This window comes from Caenorhabditis remanei, chromosome II, assembly GCF_010183535.1.
Source record: "Caenorhabditis remanei strain PX506 chromosome II, whole genome shotgun sequence".
NCBI lineage: Eukaryota > Metazoa > Nematoda > Chromadorea > Rhabditida > Rhabditidae > Caenorhabditis > Caenorhabditis remanei.
In genome coordinates this window covers 3,246,127-3,260,179 of record NC_071329.1, presented here as the reverse complement: position 1 = coordinate 3,260,179, position 14,053 = coordinate 3,246,127, and the positions used below count along the sequence as shown (strand labels likewise).

The following is a 14,053-nucleotide window of genomic DNA, read 5'->3' as shown; positions in this document are numbered from 1 at the left end:
GGCGCAGCCGGTAGTGCGGCGGGACGCGAGGCGAGGGGTCGCGGGTTCGATTCTACTCCCCGCTCAAACTGTTTTTTTCTCTCCTCGTTAAATGAGTTTATTGAAACGCTCTAATAAATAATCAATACTTATAAACTTTTCCCGGTGCTGCTGTAGTTGGCCCGTCCTGCACATATACACCGACTTGTTGTAACTCGGCGGTGAGGGCATTTGGATCCTCTGGAAGACGAGCATACTTTCCGGCATCCCGAATTTGCATGTTAGAGATCACGGCGCCCTCGCTGGTTTTTGTTACTTTGGGGCCGGAGGGGATAGTTTTGTTTTTCTGGAATATGGATGTTTTGAAACTGGGACAGTTTGGAACCGAGACGTTTCAAAACGTCTTTTCAGTCATTTCTATATCGGGACACCCCCGAAAACCAAGATATTGCGAAACCAGGACGTTTTGAAACCCGAAATATCCTGGTTTCAGAACGTCCTGGTTATAAAATGTCTCAAAACTAATGTGAGACACTTTGTAACCAGAAATAACCGATTTTGGGTAAAAATTTGTTGGTTTCCAAACGTCCTGGTTCTAGAACGTCTTGATTTCCAACGAGTACAAGGCTTACTGTTTCGAGATGTCACAGTTGCGAAATGTCTGATTTTAGAGACGTTTCGAAACCGGAACATCCACAATGTCAGATTTTGTGGTTTTGAAACTCCAAGAGTTTACAACAAGACGTTTGGAAATCGGAGAAAAAGTGTCAGTTTTGAAACGTCCTGATTTTGAAGTATCTGGGTTTCTAGACGGCTTTTTTGTGAAACTGTGACGCTCTGAAACCGTGAACGTTTCAAAAGGACGTTTCGAAACGGATACGACTCGTATATGGTTGCAAAACACCCCCCGGTTGCGAAGCGTCCTGGTTGCGAAGCGTCGTGGTTCCGAAATGTCCAAAGTCGAGTCGTTTTGAAACTATCAGACAGTTTCCAAGTGTCACAGTTTCAAAACGTCCCTAGTTCTAAAACGTCTCCCTAGTTTCCGAACGACTCACCTCATCCACCCACTTTCCACATGTCTTCTTTGCTCCTCCACAAAACCAAAAGTATTGCCATTTGCCGCCAGTCTCATCAAACAGTTGTCGCTTAATACCTTCCGCTTTCTTCGAATTCGTTCCATCCGCATTTTGATATTCCAGTTGTAAAGTGTAGGAACGACCAGAAATGACGGGAACCGAAATTTCGGAACTGCAGTGGGAAAGGAGCGGGAGGAGAATAGCAGAAATAAACAAGACGGCGGTCATTTTTGAATTTGGAAAACAATAATGGACGGCGTTTATATATACATAGAACCAAAGAAAAAAGTTCATGGTCAAATGATAAGACACGGAAGTGGGTGTGGAATACAAGGAGGAACTGAATTTTGGAAATGGTTTTTGGTGATAGGATATCAACAAGGAAGGGATAGGGTTGCAGAATGTTACCACGATTGCATTTGAAGGATGAGATGGTAATCGCGCTCTATTGCTAATTAGCTTTCTAGGTCATTAAGAAACAAACACAATGTTGGTTGAAAGAATTTATTAGGTTTTTGTCTTAAAGACTACAAACAAGTGGACAAGAAACATGAGATGGAAAACTTGAAGAATACAAAGAAAACAGGAAAAAAACAAATATCTTATCAATAAGGATTGAATCGACCTCTTCCTCCACGGAATCCTCCACGACCTCTTGGTGCTGGTCCATTTACATACACGTACTTGATAACAACGGTCTGCTGACCTCCACGACCTCCTCTGAATCCTCCACCTCTTCCTCTCGAAACTCCCATACCAGGCTTATTGGTCCGTTTCGAAGTGACTGTTATCTGACGTCCACGGAAGCTAGATCCATTCATCACAGTCGCGTTCTCCACGCTGGAAGCACATTCGAATTCTATGTACGCGAAACTGAAAACAAAGGGGGTTATATATCCGAGGTGATGCAAACGCGCTCTGTTGGCAACATTCTCAATAGTCCCCTTAACTCACTTCTTCTGCCTATTCGTCATCTTATCCTTTGGGATCGTCGTTCTCACAATCTCCCCGCAGCCCTTAAAGTGCTCCTGAAGCTCCTCGATCGTCGCTCCATACTCCACGTTCCCTATGAAGACGGACTTCGCGTCTATCACTTTCTGCTCCTCCTCAGTGGGCGGGGTCATCTTTCCCATCGTCTCAGACAACTTGTTCTGAATCTGCTTCAGGACGACGGCCTCTGCTTCCAACTCCTCATCCATCGAGTACGCGTTGCTGTTGTTGTCGATGATTGGTGCCATTGCTGGTTAGCGGATGTTGAGGGTTAAGTTCTGAAAACAAGAAAGTTATTATAAGTGGGGATGTGACAGTAGAAGAAAGAGAGAAAGAGAATGAAACGGCTACAAGACTCGAGCGGAGGACTGAGTAGCAGAGTCAGGATAAAGGAGAAAGGTGAAAATAATCAACGAAGAAGAGGGGAACCAGCCATACAGTAGGCAGTCCGGAAGGCAGAATGAGATAGGATATTGACTGTGGCTTACGTCAAGTGGAGACATATCTGCGTACTTTGCGTATTATCTCCTGGGAAGAGCGCGCACCACTTTTTTGAGTCATAGGCCTAGAGTTTTCCCAGGAGCATTGTCTATTACCGTAAAGAGTGGTGCGCGCTCTTCCCAGGAGCCAATACGCAAAGTACGCAGGTATGTCTTCACTTGACGTAAGCCAGAGTCAATATCCTATCTCATTCTGCCATCCTGACTGCTTACTGTATGGCTGGTCCCTCTCTTCTCATCTGATTTTCTTTGAATAGTAATTCCCCTTTCTCTCTTCTTGTTTTCCTCTCAGCTTGGAGTCTTCTAGTCGTTACATTCTCTCACACTCTCTGTCACATCCCCTTTTATAATAGTTTTCTTTTGTTTTCAGAACATCTTACTCTTTAATCAACAATGGCCTTGATCGACAACAACAGCAACTTCTGCTCAATGGATGAGGAGCTTCAGGCGGAGGCTAAGGTCCTGAAGCAAATTCAGATCAAGCTGTCTGAAACGATGGACGTTGGAAAGATGGTCCCGCCCACCGAAGAAGAGCAGAAAGCCATTGACTCTCGGTCAGTCTTTGTTGGCAACGTGGATTTTGGAGCGACTATTGAAGAGCTCCAGGAGCACTTCAAGGGATGCGGAGAGATCGTCCGCACGACTATTCCCAAAGATAAAATGACGAATAGGCAGAAGAAGTAAGTTACGCTCTATTTGGAATGTTGTCAACGGAGCGCGCTGGCATTACCTAGAATCGCTTAACCCTATTTGCTTTCAGTTTCGCGTACGTCGAATTCGAATGTGCTGTTAGCGTGGAGAACGCCATTTTGATGAACGGCTCAACTTTCCGTGGCCGTCCAATCGTCGTCACCGCCAAACGCACAAATAAACCAGGAATGGGAGCATCGAGAGGAAGAGGTGGAGGATTCAGAGGAAGACGTGGGGGTCCACAAACAGTTATCGTCAAGTACGTGTATGTCAACGGAGCAGCACCAAGAGGTCGTGGAGGATTCTGTGGAGGACGAGGACGATTCAACCCTTATTGAGAAGATATTGATTTTTAAAATGTTTCACTCCTTCTTTGTGTCATTTTTCTATGCCGTATGTCTCTTTTCATCTACTTTTTAATCAATTGCTTTTTGAAAGTTGATAAAATCAGTTTTTTCTGCATTGCCTTCTTTTCGTCAGTTTCAGATTTCGTTTAGTTTTAGCCTGTCAGATAGTCCAATGAGCTGTGGCGGTGCGTCTAGGAACATGGGATTCTGGGAAGTCTGGATACTGGGAGAAGACCCTCTGGGAAGTATGCGTGTTATTGATTTTACGAGTGACAGTGAGAATATCAGAAGCGACTTTCTCCCTCTTGACGTATTTTTCGTGAGCTGATGCGATTCACCAATAAAAAAGAATACAGTACAGACAAGAGAAGCTTCGACACCATTTCTGGCGTGTACTCAATGAGTTAACGCGTTTTTCATCACTATCAGCCGAACTGCAAATAGCGTAAACTTTATGTAGAAGAGGCAGGACAAAGAGAAAACGAAATGAGAGACTGAGAGACCATAAAGTAATTGCGTTTTATTGATACTTCAGATATGGTTGAAATTGTATAAACTGGAAAAGGCATACGCAGCTGTCAAATAACTTCTGGGATAGATTGAATCCGACGAAAAGAAGACAACATAGAAAAACTCATTTTATTGATTTTTGATTGAAAAATAGATGAAAAGAGACGGAAAAGGATACAAAACTTGTACAAAGAAGAAGTGAAACAGAAAAGAAAACAAGAAATTATTAATATGGGTTAAATCGGCCCCGTCCTCCACGAAATCCTCCACGTCCTCTTGGTGCTGTCGCATTCACATACACATATTTGACAACCACGGTTTGCGGACCTCCACGTCCTCCTCTGAATGCTCCACATCTTCCTCTCGTAGCTCCCATACCAGGCTTGTTTGTTCGTTTCGAGGTGACCACAATCTTCCTGTCTCGGAAAATTGATCCATTCATGACGATAGCGTTTTCCACGCTGGCAGAAGACTCGAATTCAATATAGGCGTAACTGAAAACAAAAGGGATTATATATCTAGCTAGTGGAAACGCGCTCTGTTGACAACATTCTCAATAGTCCCTTAACTAACTTTTTTTGTTTCTTTGTCACCTTATCCTTTGGAATCGTAGTCCTCACAATCTCCCCGCAGCCCTTAAAGTGGTCCTGCAGCTCCTCGATCGTCGCTCCATATTCCACGTTCCCTATGAAGACCGATCTGGCATCTATCGCTTTCTGCTCCTCCTCAGTGGGCGGGGTCATCATTCCCATCTTTTCCGAAAGCTTGTTTTGGATTTGCTTCAGGACGGCGGCCTCTGCTTCCAACTCCTCATCCATCGAGCACCCGTTGCTGTTGTTGTCGATGATTGGTGCCATAGCTGGTTAGCGGATGTTGAGAGTTAAGTTCTGAAAACAAGAAAGTTATTATAAGTGGGGATGTGACAGTAGAAGAAAGAGAGAAAGAGAATGAAACGGCTACAAGACTCGAGCGGAGGACTGAGTAGCAGAGTCAGGATAAAGGAGAAAGGTGAAAATAATCAACGAAGAAGAGGGGAACCAGCCATACAGTAGGCAGTCCTGAAGGCAGAATGAGATGGGATATTGACTCTGGCTTACGTCAAGTGGACACATATCTGCGTACTTTGCGTTGTTGGCTCCTGGGAAGAGCGCGCACCACTTTTAGGGTAATATGCCTAGAGTATTCCCAGGAGCATAGACCCACAGTGTCTATTACTCTAACAGTGGTGCGCGCTCTTCCCAGGAGCCAATACGCAAAGTACGCAGATATGTTTCCACTTGACGTAAGCCAGAGTCAATAACCCATTTCATTCTGCCATCCTGACTGCTTACTGTATGACTGGTCCCCCTCTTCTCTCCTGATTTTCTTTGAATATTAATTCACCTTTCTCTCTTCTCGTTTTTCTCTCAATTCGAAGTTTTCTAGCCGTTAGATTCTCTCTCACGCTCTACTGTCACATCCCCCTTTATAATAATTTTTTTTTTGGTTTCAGAACTACCTTACGCTAACATCTAGCTATGCCATCAATTATCGACAACAACAGCAACTTCTGTTCGATGGATGAGGAGATGGAAGCAGAGGCCGCCGTCCTGAGGCAGATCCAGAACAGGCTGGCCGAGAAAATGGATATTGGAAAAACTGCCCCGCCCACTGAGGAGGAGCAGAAGGAGATTGACTCTAGGTCAGTCTTCGTGGGAAATGTAGATTATGGAGCAACGATTGAAGAGCTGGAGGCTCACTTTAAGGGCTGTGGAGAAATCGTTCGGACGACTATTCCGAAGGATAAGATGACGAATAGACAGAAGAAGTGAGTTACGCTATATTTAAAATGTTGTCCGTAGAGCGCGTTTGGATTACCTAGGTTCGTCTAACTTCATTTATTTTCAGTTTCGGTTATATCGAGTTCAAATGTGCTGTTAGCGTGGAGAACGCCATTTTGATGAACGGCTCTACTTTCCGTGGCCGACCGATCGTTGTGACCGCCAAGCGGACGAACAAGCCAGGAATGGGAGCTTCGAGAGGAAGAGGAGGATTCAGAGGAGGACGTGGTGGACGGCAGACGATAGTCATAAAGTACGTCTATGTGAATGGAGCAGCACCAAGAGGACGTGGAGGATTCCGCGGAGGAAGAGGTCGATTCAACCCGTATTGATTAAATCTTGTTTTCTTGCAATTCTTTAAGTTTCTCATCTCTTTTTTTCTGTCACTTGTTTGTAGTCTTTAAGACAAAAAAACTAATAAATTTTTCAAACCAAAATTGTGTTTGTTCCTTACTGACTTAGAAGCCCAAATTTCGTCATTCATCACAATTTATCACGTCACAATTGAGAACTCTCCCGTAGTTGGTTCTCTTCTGATATTCTCACTGTCCCTCAAGAAATCAATAACACCCATACTTCCTATAGTGTCATATTCGAGTGTCCGGACTTCCCAGAATCTTAACTTCCCAGGGACGGACGCAATGGTATGCAGCGGAGTGACGGTCGCCATCTCAGGAAGACGTGGGGGACACCAGACAGTGGTAGTCAAGTACATACGTGTATGTGAACGGGGCAGCACCAAGAGGACGTGGAGGATTCCGTAGAGGACGAGGGCGATTCAATCCTTATTGAGAAGATATTGGTTTTTTAAATGTTTCACTCCTTTTTTGTCTCATTTTTCTATGCCGTCTGTCTCCTTTCATCTATTTTTCAATCAAAAGTCAATAAATTTTTTTCAATCAAAAGTCAATAGAGTTTTTCTAAATTGCCTTCTTTTCGTCGCTTTCAGATTTCGTTTAGTTTTCCTTGGGAACTATAGATTCTGGGAAGTCTGGATACTGGAAGAAGACCCTCTAGGAAGTATCGGTGTTATTGATTTTACGAGTGACAGTGAGAATATCAGAAGCGACTTCCTCCCTATTGACGTATTCTTCGTGAGCTGATGCGATTCACCAATAAAAAAGAATACAGTACAGACAAGAGAAGCTTCGACACCATTTCTGGCGTGTACTCAATGAGTTAACGCGCTTTTCATCACTATCAGCCGAACTGCAAATAGCGTAAACTTCATGTAGAAGAGCCAGGCCACCCATATCAAGACTGAGAGACCATAAAGTGATTGCGTTATATTGATACATCAGATGTGGTTGAAGTTGTTTAAACTGGAAAAGATATACACAGCGGTCACATAACATCTGGGATAGATTGAAACCGACGAAAAGAAGACAAACTCATTTTATTTACTTTTGATTGAAAAATATATAAGAAGAGACAGAAAAGGATAGAAAAATAATAAAAAGAAGGAGTAAAACAGAAAAAGAAATTGTTAATAAGGGTTGAAGCGTCCCCGTCCTCCACGGAATCCTCCACGTCCCTTAGGTGCTGGCGCATTCACGTACACATATTCCACCACAACGGTTTGCGGACCTCCACGTCCTCCTCTGAATCCTCCTCTTCCTCTTTGAGCTCCCATACCAGGCTTGTTGGTTCGCTTACTCGTCACGACGATTGGACGGCCACGGAAAATTGATCCATTCATTACAATAGCGTTCTCCACGCTGCCAGAAGATTCGAATTCAATATATGCGAAGCTGAAAACAAAAAGGATTATATATCTAGCTAGTGAAAACGCGCTCTATTGACAACATTCTCAATAGTCCCTTAACTAACTTTTTTTGTTTCTTTGTCACCTTATTCTTTGGAATCGTAGTCCTCACAATCGTTCCGCAGCCCTTGAAGTGCTGCTCCAACTCCTCGATCGTCGCTCCGTACTCGACGTTTCCAACAAAGACCGACTTCGCGTCGATCGCCTTTTGTTCTTCTTCAGTGGGCGGGGTCATCTTTCCAATATCCATCTTTTCCGAGAGCTTGTTCTGGATTTGCTTCAGGATCTTAGCCTCCGCCTGAAGCTCCTCATCCATCGAGCAGAAGTTGCTGTTGTTATCGAAGGTGGCCATAGCTGTTGTTGAAGGTAATGTTCTGAAAACAAGGAAATGATTATAAGAGGGAATGGGACAGTGAGAGACAGAGAAAATGAAACAGCCAGAAAACTCTATTGGGTGAATTGGTAGTTGGGACAGGACAAGGGGGAAATGAGAAGAGAGAAAAGGGAATTAATATTCAAAGAAAATCAGGAAAGAAAGAGGGGGACCAGCCATACAGTAGGCAGTTTGGGAAGCAGAATGAAATGGGAGATTGACTGTGGCTTACGTCAAGTGGAAACATATCTGCGTACTTTGCGTATGGGCTCCTGGGAAGAGCGCGCACCACTCTTTAGGGTAATAGGCCTAGAGTTTTCCCAGGAGCCAAGACACAGTGCCTATTATCCTAAAAAGTGGTGCGCGCTCTTCCCAGGAGCCAATTCGCAGAAGACGCAGGTATGACGCAGGTATATCTGCGTACTTTGCGTATTAACTCCTGGGAAGAGCGCGCACCACTTTTAGGGAAATAGACACTGCTCCTGGGAAAACTGTAGGCCTATGACCCTAAAAAGTGGTGCGCGCTCTTCCCAGGAGCCAATACGCAAAAGACGCAGATATATTTCCAGTTGACGTAAGCCAGAGTCAATATCCCAACTCATTCTGCCTTCCGGACTGCCTACTGTATGGCTGGTCCCCTCTTCTTCCCTCTGATTTTCTTTGAATAGTAATTCACCTTCTCTCTTCTCGTTTTCCCCTCTGCTCGGAGTCTTCTAGTCGTTACATTCTCTCCACACTCTCTGTCACATCTCCCTTTATAATAATTTTCTTTTGATTTCAGAAATTCTTACTCTTCATTCAACAATGGCTTCAATCGACAACAACAGCAACTTTTGCTCGATGGAGGAGGAGCTTCAGGCGGAGGCTAGAGTCCTGAAGCAAATTCAGAACAAGTTGTCTGAAAAGATGGATTTTGGAAAAACTGCCCCGCCCACTGAAGAGGAACAAAAGGCAATCGACGCCAAATCGATTTTCGTGGGAAATGTGGATTATGGAGCGACGTTGGGAGAGCTCGAGGCCCATTTTATGGGATGCGGAACGATTGTGAGAACCACGATCCCAAAGGACAAATTGACAAAGAAGCAAAAGAAGTGAGTATTGAGAATGTTGTCAACAGAGCGAGTTTGCACTACCTCGGGTATATACCGTTTTTTGCTTCAGTTTCGCGTACGTGGAATTCGAATGTGCTGTTAGCGTGGAGAACGCCATTTTGATGAACGGCTCTACTTTCCGTGGCCGACCGATCGTTGTGACCGCCAAGCGGACGAACAAGCCAGGAATGGGAGCATCAAGAGGAAGAGATGGATTCAGAGGAGGACGTGGAGGACAGCAGACCGTAGTGATCAAATATGTGTATGTGAATGGCCCTGCACCAAGAGGACATGGAGCATTCCGTGGAGGAAGAGGGCGATTCAACCCTTATTGATAAAATCTTGTTTTCTTGCAATTCTTTAAGTTTTCCATCTCTTTTTTTCTGTCACTTGTTTGTAGTCTTTAAGACAAAATCCTAATAAACTCTTTAAACCAAAATAGTATTTGTTCATTAGTGACATAGAACCCTAATTCCGTAAACATTTCGACTTCATTACTGCATGCTCCTTTAAATGTCCTCGCAGCCCAAATTGCAGTGGACAGTACAGTAGAGAATTCCCATGCACCCCACCGTATGTATCGTCTGTAGCAGGGCTGGGCAATATATCTGACCACGTTTTCAGTTCACCGTGACCGCACAACCTTGTTCCCTGGATTAAGTCACTCAATGTAAGAATTGGTATTGGTAATTAAAGGCGTATTGTGGTCTGTTGTGATGTTTTCATATTTTAATGTATGAGTTTCGGCGAGTTCATTTTCATAGTTCAAGAATTTTTTAATTCGGTCCACAACCCGCTGAGAGCGAGCGCCGGAAAGTTTGGTCATTGAAAGGGTCGCAGAAAATTGGGGGCCGTGGCCTAGAAATTCGACTTCGAAAACGTTGATTTTTTGAATTTTGACGGTATTTTCGATTATTTTTGTTATATTTCTTCAATAATTTCGATAGAAAACGGCAAATATTGATAGAAAAACACTAAAAACTAAAGAAAATAACGCCAGAAATAGCAGAATTCTGAAAAAACAACTTTACAAAAGTAAAATTTCTAGAAAATTCTCGCTGGCCAAACTTTCCGTTGGTTTTTTCAGTATTCTGCTATTTCTGGCGTTATTTTCTATAGTTTTTAGTGTTTTTCTATCAATATTTGCCGTTTTCTATCGAAATTATTGAAGAAATATAACAAAAATAATCGAAAATACCGTCAACATTCAAAAAATCAACGTTTTCGAAGTCGAATTTCTAGGCCACGGCCCCCAATTTTCTGCGACCCTTTCAATGACCAAACTTTCCGGCGCTCGCTCTCAGCGGGTTGTGGACCGAATTAAAAAATTCTTGAACTATGAAAATGAACTCGCCGAAACTCATACATTAAAATATGAAAACATCACAACAGACCACAATACGCCTTTAATGTAAGAATTGGTAATTAAAAACAGCCCAGAAAGTTTTATCATTTCCCCATTTCCAGAGGGACGTCTGACTTACCTCAGGTGGAGATATATCTGCGTCCTTTGCGTATTGGCTCCTGGGATGAGCGCACCCCACTTTTAGGGTGATAGACACTGCTCCTGGGAAAACTCTAGGCCTATTACCCTAAAAGTGGTGCGCGCTCTTCCCAGGAGCCGAGACGCAGAGGTTACGGAAATGTGAAGATAGGATGCTTAGTTAAGGGACATATGGGTCTGGTTGTCTTCACATATGAATACAGTGCGAGTAGAGAAACAATGAGTAACGAGTTAATTGTTTATTAGAAGGATTCACACTACTTATTCAAATAAGAAAACGAGAAATAGTGAAAATTCAAAAGTTGGAGTGTTTGATCTGCATAAAGGGTTCCACAAAATTAAAGGAAATATGTCTTCATAAAATATCTTACATAGACGAAAAATTATTCAACTACAAAAATTTTGATCTAGTTTGACTTCGATAGCTTTCAGAAAAGTATAATCATGGCTATAGTTGGAAGAAACTGTGGTATGCGCATTTAAACTGGGGTACTGTAGTTTTCATGGTGGGAACCATTTTAGTCCAAATATAGGCATGATTATACTTTTCTGGAAGCTCTCGTTACGCTGAATCCCAGAATCCCATGGAATAGGCTCCATTGATTTAGATTCGACTGTTCTGATTTGTAAAAGTTCAATTTCGCAACATTCTCACTTTAAACAAACGCTAATACACATTTCTTTGTTATTATTAAGATTTATTGATTGAGAAATGGAATGAGAATAACAATCAATTAGATCCGTCAAAACTCGATCAAGATAATCGTTGCCTGCACCGCGAGCTGATTGCACTTGAGAGGCTTGAAATTTCCCTTAGAGCCTGACGGGATCACTATCTGATCAACTGTATGTTCGAGTTCTCATAAGCGACGCGGAAGTCGGACAACCAGCATTCAGTTATCTCTCCTTCCTGGCCATCGTCGACCATCAAGTGTAAGTGTTGTTAGCGTCATAATATAATTGATTCGAAGTTCTTCGCAGTATCGACGATTATTTGTCTACATGCTGGAAAACAATGAATTGATAATCTTTTCAACTGTCGATTGACAGAAACTGTCAATCATCAAAGGAAATGAAACTTACAGATTGAGATCATTAGAAGGGAACAATGGGAAGGTAAGGGGAATTATTATTCAAAAAGAATCAGGGAAGGGGTGACCAGCCATACAGTAGGCAGTCCGGAAGGCAGAATGAGATATTGACTCTGGCTTACGTCAAGTGAAGACATACCTGCGTACTTTGCCTATTGACTCCTGGGAAGAGCGCGCACCACTTCTTAGGGTAGTAGACACTGCTCCTGGGAAAACTCTAGGCTTATTACCCTAAAAGTGGTGCGCGCTCTTCCCAGGAGTTAATACGCAAAGTACGCAGGTATGTTTCCAGTTGACGTGAGGCATAGACAATCTCCCATCTCATTCTGCTTTCCGGACTGCCTACTGTATGGCTGGTCCCCTTCTTTCTTCTCTGATTTTTCTTTGAATAGTAATTTCGCTTTTTCTCCTCTCGTTTTTCTCTCAACTCGGAGTCTTCAAGCCGTTACATTCTCTCTCACACTCAATTGTTACATCCCCCTTTATAATAATTTTATTTTGATTTCAGAACTACCTACCGCAAACCAACCATGGCTTCGACTATTGACAACAACAGCAACTCGTGTTCGATGGATGAGGAGATGGAAGCAGAGGCTAAGATCCTCCGGCAAATCCAGACCAAGCTGGCTGCGAAAATGGAGATCGGAAAGGTGTGCCTGCCCACCGAGGAGGAGCAGAAAGCCATAGACTCTCGGTCAGTCTTTGTTGGAAACGTCGAATTCGGAGCGACGGTTGAAGAGTTGGAGACACACTTCAAGGGCTGCGGAGAAATTGTCCGGACGACGATCCCGAAGGACAAAATGACGAATAGGCAGAAGAAGTGAGTTAGGGGGACAATAGAGAATGTTGTCAACAGAGCGCGTTTGCATTACCTCGGATATATAACCCCTATTTCTTTTCAGTTTCGCCTATATTGAGTTCGAGTGTGCTGCCAGCGTGGAGTACGCGGCTGTGATGAATGGTTCGACATTTCGTGGCCGACCGATCGTTGTGACCGCCAAGCGGACGAACAAGCCAGGAATGGGAGCTGCGAGAGGAAGAGGTGGACACGGAGGATTCAGAGGATGTGGAGGACACCAGACAGTAGTCATCAAGTATGTTTATGTAAATGGCCCTGCACCAAGAGGACATGGAGGATTCCGTCGAGGAAGAGGGCGATTTAATCCTTATTGAGAAGATATTTGTTTTTTAATATGTTTCACTCTTTCTTTGTGTCATTTTTCTATCTTTCTTTCCATCGATTGCTTTCTGAAAGTAAAAATAAATGATTTTTTCTTCTATGCTGTCTTCTTTTCTCGTCGGTTTCAGATTTCAAGTTTTTGTCTATCCATACATCAGGTTAGGTGACTGCTGCGTATAATTTGAGAACACAATTGACTCAAATGAAAGTACATTAGAGCGCAATATTGTCTTTCGTTGGGTGGAGGACGGGGACGATTCAACTCGTAATAAGAAGACACTGTCTTTATAAACAAAAGTGATCAATAGAGTGCGTTTGCTGAAGGAAGTCTCGTATCTTCTGATATTCTCACTGTCACTCATGAAGTCAATAACTTCCCAAAGTCCCAACGCAGTGATAGCGCGCGTCTTCTCGTTGACGTAAGACGGAGTGAATAATAATAATTGCCTTAACCAGTCGGGCCTAAGGCCTAGAATCCCTTACCGTGACCTAGAACTCCAAATCGTGCCATTTCTTTAAAACATGCTCTCACAAGTCATAGATATCCACCTCTCTGTTACATTATTAACGGAGCACATTTTCCTTCATCAGTTAGTATGGTACTTTTTCCTGTACAGTTGCGCTCTATTGGCTGTCGTTTTGGTTGCAACTACGCTCCTTCTCATACTGATGATCTCTTGTGTTATCGATCCGTTGACATATATTCCCCGGGACAGCTTCCCAGAATCCTAACTTCCCAGGGACGGACGCAGTAATTGCGCGCGCGTCTACTGGTCGACGTAAGACGGAGTGACGGTCCCATCTCATTATGGTCTCTCAGTCATCGTCTGAGATGGTCGTATTCCCCTTTCCTCTCATCTTGTTTTTCTCTTTTCCTGACCTCCACTTGAGTATTCCATTCCTACTGTCACATCCTCCTTATAATTATTTCCTTAACTAGTCGTTTCTGGTAAATTGTCATGTTCATCTGCGTTCTACTGACTATCGCCCTACTAGTGCACAACCACGCCCTATCGCATTCTCATGGTCTAGAAGCTAGTCATGCTGCGAATGAGCTCTACTTACAATCGTGGTAAATGCAAAAACGCTCCACCTTCTTTTCGATCTCAGATTATCAAAAACAAGCAATGATGTCTT

The 14,053-nt window shown here is 43.4% G+C and overlaps 8 protein-coding genes across 8 annotated transcripts; 4 read left to right on the top strand and 4 right to left on the bottom strand.

The window, feature by feature from the left end:
- Positions 1-121: 121 nt before the first annotated feature.
- Positions 122-1,283, bottom strand: GCK72_004274 (uncharacterized protein; the record flags this gene model as incomplete). Its single annotated transcript, XM_003091828.2, has 2 exons — positions 122-325; positions 1,035-1,283. The coding sequence occupies 2 exons, from the start codon at positions 1,281-1,283 to the stop codon at positions 122-124; spliced, it is 453 nt and encodes a 150-aa protein (XP_003091876.2).
- A 377-nt stretch (positions 1,284-1,660) lies between these two features.
- Positions 1,661-2,293, bottom strand: GCK72_004273 (uncharacterized protein; the record flags this gene model as incomplete). The annotated part of the gene is made up of 2 exons (XM_053724579.1): positions 1,661-1,928; positions 2,010-2,293. The coding sequence occupies 2 exons, from the start codon at positions 2,291-2,293 to the stop codon at positions 1,661-1,663; spliced, it is 552 nt and encodes a 183-aa protein (XP_053588773.1).
- A 645-nt stretch (positions 2,294-2,938) lies between these two features.
- Positions 2,939-3,573, top strand: GCK72_004272 (uncharacterized protein; the record flags this gene model as incomplete). The annotated part of the gene is made up of 2 exons (XM_003091834.2): positions 2,939-3,225; positions 3,306-3,573. The coding sequence occupies 2 exons, from the start codon at positions 2,939-2,941 to the stop codon at positions 3,571-3,573; spliced, it is 555 nt and encodes a 184-aa protein (XP_003091882.2).
- A 745-nt stretch (positions 3,574-4,318) lies between these two features.
- Positions 4,319-4,949, bottom strand: GCK72_004271 (uncharacterized protein; the record flags this gene model as incomplete). The annotated part of the gene is made up of 2 exons (XM_003091838.2): positions 4,319-4,586; positions 4,666-4,949. The coding sequence occupies 2 exons, from the start codon at positions 4,947-4,949 to the stop codon at positions 4,319-4,321; spliced, it is 552 nt and encodes a 183-aa protein (XP_003091886.2).
- A 660-nt stretch (positions 4,950-5,609) lies between these two features.
- GCK72_004270 (uncharacterized protein) lies at positions 5,610-6,244 on the top strand (the record flags this gene model as incomplete). The annotated part of the gene is made up of 2 exons (XM_053724578.1): positions 5,610-5,899; positions 5,980-6,244. 2 exons carry the CDS (start codon positions 5,610-5,612, stop codon positions 6,242-6,244), a joined length of 555 nt encoding a protein of 184 aa, XP_053588772.1.
- A 1,154-nt stretch (positions 6,245-7,398) lies between these two features.
- On the bottom strand, positions 7,399-8,029 carry GCK72_004269 (uncharacterized protein; the record flags this gene model as incomplete). The annotated part of the gene is made up of 2 exons (XM_053724577.1): positions 7,399-7,663; positions 7,743-8,029. The coding sequence occupies 2 exons, from the start codon at positions 8,027-8,029 to the stop codon at positions 7,399-7,401; spliced, it is 552 nt and encodes a 183-aa protein (XP_053588771.1).
- An 825-nt stretch (positions 8,030-8,854) lies between these two features.
- On the top strand, positions 8,855-9,476 carry GCK72_004268 (uncharacterized protein; the record flags this gene model as incomplete). Its single annotated transcript, XM_003091825.2, has 2 exons — positions 8,855-9,141; positions 9,212-9,476. 2 exons carry the CDS (start codon positions 8,855-8,857, stop codon positions 9,474-9,476), a joined length of 552 nt encoding a protein of 183 aa, XP_003091873.2.
- Positions 9,477-12,266: 2,790 nt separating this feature from the next.
- GCK72_004267 (uncharacterized protein) lies at positions 12,267-12,909 on the top strand (the record flags this gene model as incomplete). The annotated part of the gene is made up of 2 exons (XM_003091840.2): positions 12,267-12,556; positions 12,639-12,909. 2 exons carry the CDS (start codon positions 12,267-12,269, stop codon positions 12,907-12,909), a joined length of 561 nt encoding a protein of 186 aa, XP_003091888.2.
- Positions 12,910-14,053: the final 1,144 nt, after the last annotated feature.